Source organism: Bombina bombina, chromosome 5, assembly GCF_027579735.1.
Source record: "Bombina bombina isolate aBomBom1 chromosome 5, aBomBom1.pri, whole genome shotgun sequence".
Taxonomy (NCBI): domain Eukaryota; kingdom Metazoa; phylum Chordata; class Amphibia; order Anura; family Bombinatoridae; genus Bombina; species Bombina bombina.
The window spans coordinates 82,146,916-82,158,187 of NC_069503.1; the positions used below are offsets into that span (position 1 = coordinate 82,146,916).

Genomic DNA, 11,272 nt, shown 5'->3' on the forward strand with positions numbered 1-11,272 from the left:
GGGGTCCTTTGGTGAATCCTAGATCCATAGGTTCAGGAGATTGAGAGGTAGAAGGTTTCTGGTAAGAGGATGATGATCTACTGATAGGTTCTGAGCCTTGTCTCTCGTTCTTTCTCTCCCTTAACCTTCTGTCAATTTGTATGCTTAAAGAAATCAGGCCCTCTAGGGTTTTGGGGAGGTCAGTACGGGCCAGTTCATCTTTGACTGACTCTGATAACCCTAAGCGATACTGGTTTTTCAGTGCAATATCACTCCACTCTGTATCCTTAGAATATTGCTTAAAATCTGTGAGATCGTCTTCAAAAGGTTTTTTACCCTGTTTAGTGACCTTATTTTGGTTTCTTCGGTAAGCTGTTTATTTGCATCTTGATATAGAACTCCCATCTCATTGAAGAAGTCTTCTAAAGATGCGAGAATAGGATGGTCTTTTTCAAAGAAGGAGTCAGCCCAAAGTCTAGGTTCTCCTCTGAGGAAGGAGATTACGCCCAGCACCTTGACACGTTCGGTGGAGTATGTCTTGGGTTTGAGGCTGAATAATAGGTTACAAGAATTCTTAAATTGTGTGAATAAAGCCCTGTCTCCTGAAAATTTGTCAGGCATGGACACTTGGGGTTCAGGGGTGTTATCCATAGCTGATGGTTTAGTAGCCATTGCGTCCTTTATTATTCCACTTAAGCTTTCATTATGTACCTGTAGTTCTCTGAGCCCTTGGCTCAATTGATCAACTCTTTGTGAAAGTGCATAAACAACTTGAGGCAACTGTGCTGGATCCATTTTTGAGGCTTCAGTATTATGTAAGAACTCGAAGTAGTTTGGTATCTTTTGGATCACAACTGCACTTAATGAGTTAAATTGTATATGTATGCCTCTGTATTAAGTTACAATGTTGTCGTACACAATGTAACAAGTACTAGGCAGGATATGTTTTATTTACTTATCTCTTATTGAGAATGAATCTCCTAATCAGAATATACTGACAGGAGTTAACGGCATAGAGAGTCCTTGCTGTTTCATCAGCATAACTTAAGCATTCAACCTTGTTAGTGGCTCTTAAATCAGCAGGCTATGCTGGATAGCTGTGCAAAGGTTAAGAGTACTGAAGTGACTGGTTAAAATGTATTACTTGGCAGATCTCTCGGGATGAGCACAACTCAGAGCTGACAGGCAAACATGCAAGGGTTAAGCAGATACACGCTGCGATGTTGAGTGTCAGTGTGAAGTTGGAGACTGACAAGCAGAGAGCAACCGCTAGCCGTTTCAGGCTGTGAAATTGTTTGCCAGAAGGAGCAGGAAACTGACAGGCTGGTAACGCTGAGAAGAATTACAACAAGCTGCGGAGGAGATGGGTGTGTTAGTGAGAACCAGACAGGCTGAGAGCAGCGGTCCGTATCGTGTAACGGCTCACACAGCGTCTTGTTAGGGAAACAGTTGATTCTAAAGGAAAAAGTTAGCTGTGTGTTGAACCTCTTGCAATCCGAAATTCAGGGAGGTTGGAGGAATTGGAGGAATTTATAATCCAGAACAGCAGTTAGAGAAGTTTAGATTGAGAAACCTTGAAAAGGCTTAATTAGGCTAGAATTCCTAAGAAGTCTGAAGACCAACCTTCTTCCTAGATTAGGTGAAAAATACTGTCGAATGCACTGAGATTGACGCTTTGATAAATAGACCCCTATGTGTTATCTAAAGTACATTAAATGGTTATCAAACAGTATGAGATTGTAACATAAAATGTAATTATGTGTACTTATAAAAATCTTTGCAATATACTTTCATTATTTATTTTGTGACCCTTTCTCCTGTACTATAACTTTGTACTTGTTGGTTCTATAAAGTAATGTGTGACTCTGTGCTTGATCTTGTTTTCCCCTCATCTATGTCTGCTATTGAGGGCAATTACGTACAGATATAAGAGACTTTATAAATAAGGCTGGGTGGAACATAGGATAGATCAAGCAATCTAACAGGATTTCAACACAGCCTAGAAGGTAAAAACAGAGTCATACAAAGATATAAATTTATTGTGGCTAAAAGGCAATATTTTTTTTTAATCTATTTCTGCAAGCACTTGTCCTGTCGTACGCGTTTCGTCTCACAATCCTTACTTATAGCCTTGCTTGCACAGTATCTGTTATTGTCTGTTTTATATCTTTTCTTAATTATCCTCCGCAGAAGATAAAGATAAGGGGAAACTTTACATTTAAACATGGCAGTGCCCATTACTTTACAGAACCTAAAATACTTAATACAAACTAAACCTTTTACACTTTTATCCTCAACTTGTCAGAGCTTCCAGTATGGTTTTATATCACATGCTGAGTAGTACTCTTTGGCATTTACATTATTATTTTAATAAATCAAAGGCATTATAAAAAAGCTGGCACAATATACCATACAAAATATCAATTTTTTTCCCAATTTTTTTGGTTTTTAATGTTTCCAGTAGAGAAACTGGAAGATATTATCAGAAAGAAAAAAAAAACAAGTTTCTCACCATCAGCAGTAAATGTGCCAGTTTCACGCTTTATTGTGGTCGCATTATACTCCATGTCAGGCTTTTCTTTCTTAATCTCTAACCGCTCCTGTACAACCACTGGAAAACCTGAGAACAAGAAATCGTAACCAATCACATATAGCCAGCAGTGGGGAAAGACTTGTTATATTGCGCAATGACCGTTACCCGTAACTGTGATGGAAATTGTAGATTTTTTTTCTATTTTCCAGTGATTATCTATAGTTGGATAAAGGTAATTGATACTTGTAAATAGAATGTTTACTAATGACTGTAAACCCAGGTATTTTGCTAGCTCATTTACTTGATTATATAGGTTACTACTGAAAAAAATAGATGCACAAAAATAAATGTTCCCTGTGGGCATCCATCCTATTGTTAGCGGACTGTGCCATAATGTGCTAGAATGTCCGTCCTCACATTCCCCAGTTATAATAATCACTGTACCAATAGAATGTTTCTGTAAGGTCAACAATGGTACTGAACATGATGTTTGTGAAATGCAAGATATTAATTTTAGCAGTTCATCAAGGCAAGAGTCAGAGACAATATATATTTTGTAATTTACCTTCCAGGGTAGCTTCTTCCACTTGAGAAAAAATTTCCTCAGATTCTGCTGTTGTGTCTGTAATGAAACTGGGATCATGTGGATCCTTTTCAATATTTTTGATTAATGAAATATTACTTTCTTCGGCTATCTTAATTCCTTTATCTATTGAAGATTCTTTATCTATTGCTATCACAGATGATGTGGAAGTTGTGCGTCTATCTGTACTACTGGTGCTCTGTTTATGGAGTGATTTTATATCAATTGTAGAAATACTCAGATGAGGATCTAAACTTACATCACCCATAGTCCATGTATACTTATCTGATTTTCTTAGAAAGTCGGAAGTACTTGTGGATTTATTTTTTAAACCTAACATTTTACCAGTTTGTATTTTGGCTGTGAGTGTTGAATAAAATCGGTCAAAATCTGTAGACTTGTCCTCTGTAATCTTCAACTCTGTCATTGTACTTGTATCAATCATCTGTTTGTTCAAACAATGTCCGCACACAGAGCATTTTTCAATGCCTTTTAGTATAGGAATACTGCGTATATGAGACATTTGTAGTACTTGTAAATTAGTTATTTCTGCAGGTGTCATCACTTTCGGTCTTATAGTTGTTAGTATTGGAGATAGTTTCATTTTCTTTATAGGAACATCTTCCTGAATTGTCGCAGATGTAGCCGGTACATCAGGAGCTTTAACTGGTACATCAGGAGCTTTCATTGATGTTGACGGTTTATGAAATTGAGATAGAGTTGATCTCTTGGTGGTTGAAAATGTAGAAGGAAATGGAGTTGATACTGCAACGTGAATAAATCTTGTGGGAAGCGCATCATCTTTCAAATACTTCCGTACACCATGGGTGTAGTAAGAATCCTCTGTAAAATGCAAAGAACACATACGATATCTTTTGGTTTCAAATACCAATTTAACCACCTCTTCTAATCTGTCTTCATATTGTTTAGTTTGTTTCAGCCATTGTCTAATCCGGTCAACACTTCTAGGAAAAACGTGAAGAGAAACGGCAGGATTTGATTTTCCTCTTCTAGTAGTACTTGGGCACCCATTCACAAAGCAGTCCGGCATCGTGGTAGTAATATTTGACTGTAAGTAAAGATAAATAAATCAAATTTTACAATAAATAAATAGAAATATCTACTTTGGATACATTATTATATATATATTGACTTTTTCCTATGTTTAACATTGAGTGGACTTGTAACTTTTTACCTCTAGGCAAGTAGCTTTTAAGCCCTGACTAGTAAACCATAGTGATATTTTTCCACCCCTATATATATAATATATATTATTAAATATATATATATATATATATATATATATATATATATATATATATATATATATAAATAAAAATAAAAACATAGAGATGCACTCAACTAGGCTTAGAACTGAAGCTGGAAATATTTCCTTGCTTAGTCCCTCCTTACTCCCAGGGTACAAACTCTTTCTGCACACTATGCCTTTCACAAAGGTAAAATCTCCTATAGCATATCAGTCTGACCCTGCCAAATGACAGTCCAGCACCGAAATTCCAGGCAAATCTCTTTTGAACAAGGGAAAACAAACAAACCCCAGACGTACAATTCGGCCTCTATGGGCCTCGTCAATGAGGTGCAGTTGCATCCCTCTAAGACAAGTGTGCAAGGAGGCCACGTCTGGTTACCCCTTTTTTCTCTTAGGGTGATGGGGGAAACCAGACATGGACTCCTTGCCCAATGTGCTTAGAGGAATATGGCTGCACCTCACTGACGAGGCCCACAGAAGGCTGAAATGATCGTCTGGGGTTGCCTTTTCCTTGTTCAGAGGGCTGGTATTTCGGGGCTGAACTGACCATGTCGGCGGGATCAGACTGATAAACTACAGGAAAGTTTTCCTCTGTGAAAAGCACTATTGGGCAGAAAAAAGCTACTTCCAGTTCCAGGTGGTAACCGGGCCATAGAACAAGCTATTGATGCTGCTGTTCATTCCTGGCTGACTGCTTCTCTTTTTGTTTTGTGTATATATATATATATATATATATATATACATACGAAGAGAGAAGAGCTCGACCAGGAATGAACAACAGCACATAAGCTAGTTCTATGGCGATTTACCACCCGGAAGCAGCCTCTTTTAGACCAGTGTGCTTTTCACAGAGGAAAACTTTCCTGAAGTATATCAGTCTGATCCCGCCAAGTAAGTTCAGTCCAGCCCCGAAATACCAGGCAATTCTCCTCTGAATAAGGAACATGACAACCCCAGACGATCGTTTAGGCCTTCTATGGGCCTCGTCAGTGAGGTGCAGCCACATTCCTCTAAGCACACTGGGCAAGGAGTCCACGTCTGGTTTCCCCCATCACCCATTGGGAGACTTCCCAGGGTCATATTAATTTGCATACGAAAAGAGCAGAGCTTTACCAGGAATGAACAACAGCTCATCAGCTAGTTCTATGGCGATTTACCACCCGGAAACAGCCTAGGGAAGTCTCCCTATGGGTGATGGGGGAAACCAGATGTGGACTCCTTGCCCAGTGTGCTTAGAGGAATGTGGCTGCACCTCACTGACGGAGCCCATAGGAGGCCGAAACGATCGTCTGGGGTTGTCATGTTCTTAGTTCAGAGGAGAATTGCCTGGTATTTTGGGGCTGGACTGACCTTACTTGGCGAGTTCAGACTGATATACTACAGGAAAGTTTTCCTCTGTGTAAAACACACTGGTCTAAAAGATGCTGTTCCTGGGTGGTAAATCCCATAGAACTAGCTGATGAGCTGTTGTTCGTTCCTGGTAGTGCGCTTCTCTCTTCGTATGGAAATTAATATGACCCTAGTGAAGTCTCCCTATGGGTGATGGGGGAAACCAGACGTGGACTCCTTGCCCAGTGTGCTTAGAGGAATGTGGCTGCACCTCACTGATGGGGCCCATAGAAGGCCGAAACGATCGTCTGGGGTTGTCATGTTCCTTGTTCAGAGGAAATTTGCCTGGTATTTCGGGGCTGGAGTGACCTTACTTGGCGGGATCAGACTGATATACTTCAGAAAAGTTTTACTCTGTGTAAAGCACGCTGGTCTAAAAGATGCTGCTCCTGGGTGGTAAATCGCTATAGAACTAGCTGATGAGCTGTTGTTCGTTCCTGGTAGAGCGCTTCTCTCTTTGTATGCAAATTAATATGACCCTGGGAAGTCTCCCTATGGGTGATGGGGGAATCCAGACATGGACTTCTTGCCCAGTGTGCTTAGAGGAATGTGGCTGCACCTCACTGACGGAGCCCATAGGAGGCCGAAACGATCGTCTGGGGTTGTCATGTTCCTTGTTCAGAGGAGAATTGCCTGATATTTCGGGGCTGGACTGACCTTACTTGGCGAGTTCAGACTGATATACTACAGGAAAGTTTTCCTCTGTGTAAAACACACTGGTCTAAAAGATGCTGTTCCTGGGTGGTAAATCCCATAGAACTAGCTGATGAGCTGTTGTTCGTTCCTGGTAGTGCGCTTCTCTCTTCGTATGGAAATTAATATGACCCTAGTGAAGTCTCCCTATGGGTGATGGGGGAAACCAGACGTGGACTCCTTGCCCAGTGTGCTTAGAGGAATGTGGCTGCACCTCACTGATGGGGCCCATAGAAGGCCGAAACGATCGTCTGGGGTTGTCATGTTCCTTGTTCAGAGGAAATTTGCCTGGTATTTCGGGGCTAGAGTGACCTTACTTGGCGGGATCAGACTGATATACTTCAGAAAAGTTTTACTCTGTGTAAAGCACGCTGGTCTAAAAGATGCTGCTCCTGGGTGGTAAATCGCTATAGAACTAGCTGATGAGCTGTTGTTCGTTCCTGGTAGAGCGCTTCTCTCTTTGTATGCAAATTAATATGACCCTAGGGAAGTCTCCCTATGGGTGATGGGGGAATCCAGACGTGGACTTCTTGCCCAGTGTGCTTAGAGGAATGTGGCTGCACCTCACTGACAGGGCCCATAGGAGGCCGAAACGATCGTCTGGGGTTGTCATGTTCCTTGTTCAGAGGAGAATTGTCTGGTATTTCGGGGCTGAACTGACCCTACTTGGCGGGATCAGACTGATATACTACAGGAAAGTTTTCCTCTTTGTAAAGCACACTGGTCTAAAAGAGGCTGCTACTGGGTGGTAAATCACCATAGAACTAGCTGATGAGCTGCTGTTCATTCCTGGTAGAGCGCTTCTCTCTTCGTATGCATATATATATGTATTTATATAAATAAATAAAATTGAACAAACTCTCTCACTCGTGAAATCTATCTACATACATCTCTCTCTCTCTCTATATATATATATATATATATATATATATATAAACACAGTCATGGCCAAAAATATTGGCACCCCTGCATTTATGTCAGATAATGAACCACTTCGCCCAGAAAATTGTTGCAATTACAAATGTTTAAGCATTCTCATGTTTATTTCTTTTGTTTGTATTGGTATGACAGAAAAAAAGTGGAGAAATAAAAAGTCAAATCTGAAACATTCCACACTAAACTCCAAAAACAGACTGGACAAAATTATTGGCACCCTTAATTTAATATTTAGTATCACACCCCTTGGAAAAAATAACTGAAATCAATTGCTTCCTGTAACCATCAATTAGTTTCTTATACCTTTCTACTGGAATTTAGGACCACTATTCTTTCGCCAACTGCTGCAGTTCTCTCAGATTGGAAGGTTTCCTTTTCCCAACTGCTGTTTTGAAATCTCTTCACAGGTGCTCTATGGGATTGAGATCTGGACTCATTGCTGGCCAGTTCAGTACTCTCCAGCGCTTTGTCTTAAACCATTTCTGGGTGCTTTTTGACATATGCTTTGGGACATTGTCCTGCTGTAAGACCCATGACCTCTGATGGAGACCCAACTTTCTGACACTGGGCCCTACATTCCACCACAGAATTCTTTGATAGTCTTCAGATTTCATAATGCCATGCACACAGTCAAGACATCCAGTGCCTGAAGCAGCAAAGCAACCCCAAAACATCAATGAACCTCCACCATGTTTGACTGTAGGAACTGTATTCTTTTCATTAAAAGCCTAATTTCTTTTTCTGAAAACAGTAGAATGATGAGCTTTACTAAAAAGCTGTAATTTAGTTTTGTCTGTGCACAGCACATTCTCCCAAAAGGATTTCAGCTTTCTCAGGTAAATTTTGGAATCTGGCTTTTTTATGTTTCTGTGTCAGCAGCGGGGTCCTCCTGGGTCTCCTACCATATCGTCCCTTTTCATTCAGATGGTGACGTATAGTGCGAGCTCACAAATGCCTGAAGGTCAGCCTGAATTTGTCTGGAAGTTGAATGAGGTTCTTTATCCACCTTTCGAACACTCCATCGTTGCAATCTTTGATACATTTTTCTATTTTTCGTCCATGTCCAGGGAGATTTGCTACAGTGCCATGGGCTGTAAACTTCTTGACAATGTTGCGCACAGTGTACACAGAAACATTTAGATCTCTGGAGATGAACTTGTAACCTTGAGATTGTCCATGCTTTTCCTCCATTTTTGTTCTCAAATCCTCAGACAATTCTTTGCTGCTCTTTCTCTTCTCCATGCTCAGTGTGGCACACAGATACACGCAACAGAAAGGTTGAGTCCATTTTTCACCATTTTAACTGGTTGTCGGTATGATTTCTATATTGTCAGCACTTGGTAATTGATACAGGTGAGTTTAATTACAATTTACATGAGCATCTCACACTTGGAATGCTATTATTTCTTACAATTTTGAGAAGATGCCAATAATTTTGTCTAGTCCATTTTTGTAGTTTTGCGAGGAATGTGTCAGATTTGGCTTTTTCCCCCCCTTTTTTGTGTCATACCAATACAAACAAAATAAATAAACATGAGAATGTCTAAACATTTGTATTTGAGCATCTCTTTGTAAAAAGAGCCAATCAGCATCAGCAGTGCTGAGGTAATGCTTTGTCTTTGCTGTGATCTCATGCGATTTCATAGAACTTATATATACTGAATAGGAAAATAACATGACTGTACCTGCACATGCCAGATGCACACTCCCTAGCAAGTCCTAGGACTAGCACACTGATTGGCTATTTAAAGTCTCTTTACAGTGGGGTGTGAATACTTTGAGGTGAAATATCCTTTTTTACATAGAGATGTTCAAGTGATATTTTCTATTCAGTTTTTTACATCTATACTGCATCACTTCCCTGTGCTTCAACATTTGGGAATCATGGTCCTTTAATTCTGTGTTAACAAGTACTCACTTTCACCTAGATTACGAGTTATGTGCGCTATAGGGAATTTAACGAACGCAACAAAAGTTGTGTTATTTAACCCTCTATATCGCAGCCATTACAAGTTTTGAAACAGCCGGCTTGTGCGTGCGATATGGTTACGTTGAGCTCCATACCGCACACAATACAGGCGCTGTTTTGACGTGCTCATGCACACTTTCCCCATAAACCTAACACCCTAACATAAGCCCCACGTCTAAACACCCCTAATCTGCCGCCCCCAACATTGCCGACACCTATATAAAGTTATTAACCCCTAATCTGCTGCTCCCAATATCGTCGCCACCGAAATAAAGCTATTAAACTGTAATCTGCTGCTCCCAATATCGCCGTCACTATACTAAAGTTATTAACCCCTATTCCCCTGCACCCCAACATCGCCCACACTATAATAAATCTATTAACCCCTATTCCACCGCTCCCCGACATCGCCGCCACTAAATAAAGTTATTAACCCCTAAACCTCTGGCCTCCCACATCACTACCACAAAATAAACCTATTAACCCCTAAACCGCCAGCCCCCCACATTGCAACAACCTAAATTAAACTATATTAACCCCTAAACCTAACCCTAACGTAACCCTAACCCTAACGTAACCCTAACCCTAAAACCCCCTAACTTTAACATAATTAAAATAGTTAAATTAAAGTTACAATTATTACCTAAATAATACCTATTTAAAACTAAATACAAAGTAACTTACCTGTGAAATAAAACCTAAGATAGCTACAAAATAACTAATAGTTATATTGTAGCTAGCTTAGGTTTTATTTTTATTTCACCAGTAAGTTTGTATTTATTTTAACTAGGTAGACTAGTTAGTAAATAGTTATTAACTATTTACTAATAACAAAGTTAAAATAAATACAAACATACCTGTGAAATAAAACCTAACCTGCCTTACACTAAAACCTAACATTATAAAAATAAAAACCACTAAAATTACAAAAAATAAAAAAAAACTACCATTACAAAAAATAACAAAGGAAATTATCCAAAACAGTAAAAATGATTCCTATTCTAATACCCTGTTTTAAAAATAAAAAAAACACCCCTAAATAAGAAACCCTAATCTATAATAAACTACCAAAGGCACTTAAAAGGGCCTTTTGTAGGGCATTGCCCTAAGTTAAACAGCTCTTTTACTTGAAAAAAAAATTACAAAGACCCACTAACATTACAAATCCCCCCCCCCCCACAACCCGCAAAATTAAAAAAAAAACTATCTAAAAAAACCTAATCTACCCATTGCCCTGAAAAGGGCATTTGTATGGGCATTGCCATTAAAATGGCATTTAGCTCTTTTGCATTGCCCTGAAAAGTTCATTTAGCTCTTTTACGAAAAGCCCAAACTCTAAACTAAAAAAAAAAAAACACACACAAAAAAGTTTAAAAAATCTTAACACCAACCCCCAAAGATCCACTCACAGTTGCTGAAGTCCCGCTTGAAGGATCTTCATCCCGGCTGCTCCATCTTCATCCAGGCGGCTGTATCTTTATCCAGGCGGCATCTTCTATCTTTATCCAAGCGGCGCGTTTTTTTTATTTTGGGGGGTTGGTTGGGTGGTGGGTTTTACTGTTGGGGGTGTCTTTGTATTTTTTTTTACAGGTAAAATAGCTGTTTAACTTAGGGCAATGCCCTACAAAAGGTCCTTTAAGGGGCTATTGGCAGTTTATTGTAGGCTAGGGTTTTTTTTTATTTTGGGGGGGCTTTTTTATTTTTATAGGGCTATTAGAATAGGTGTAATTCTTTTTTATTTTTGATAATATCGTTTGTTATTTTTCGTAACTTAGAGTTTGTTAGTTTTTGTAATTTAGTAGTTTTTCGTTTTTGTAATTAGTTTGTAATTTAGTGTTAGGATTTTATTAATGTGTAATATAGTTTATTTAATTGGTAGTTCGTTTAATTTTAGTTTTATAGTTATATTAGTTTAATTGT

The 11,272-nt window shown here is 39.2% G+C and overlaps 1 protein-coding gene across 1 annotated transcript in view; it reads right to left on the bottom strand.

Annotated features, from left to right (window-relative positions):
- Positions 1–4,146, bottom strand: part of LOC128661335 (uncharacterized) — a 183,204-nt gene extending 179,058 nt beyond the window's left edge. Inside the window, exons 1-2 of the mRNA XM_053715599.1 lie at positions 3,078–4,146; positions 2,492–2,599 (exon numbers count right to left, since the gene is read on the bottom strand). Coding sequence (XP_053571574.1) covers positions 2,492–2,599; positions 3,078–4,146 — 1,177 coding nt within the window. The remainder of the gene's footprint in view (positions 1–2,491; positions 2,600–3,077) is intronic.
- Positions 4,147–11,272: the final 7,126 nt, after the last annotated feature.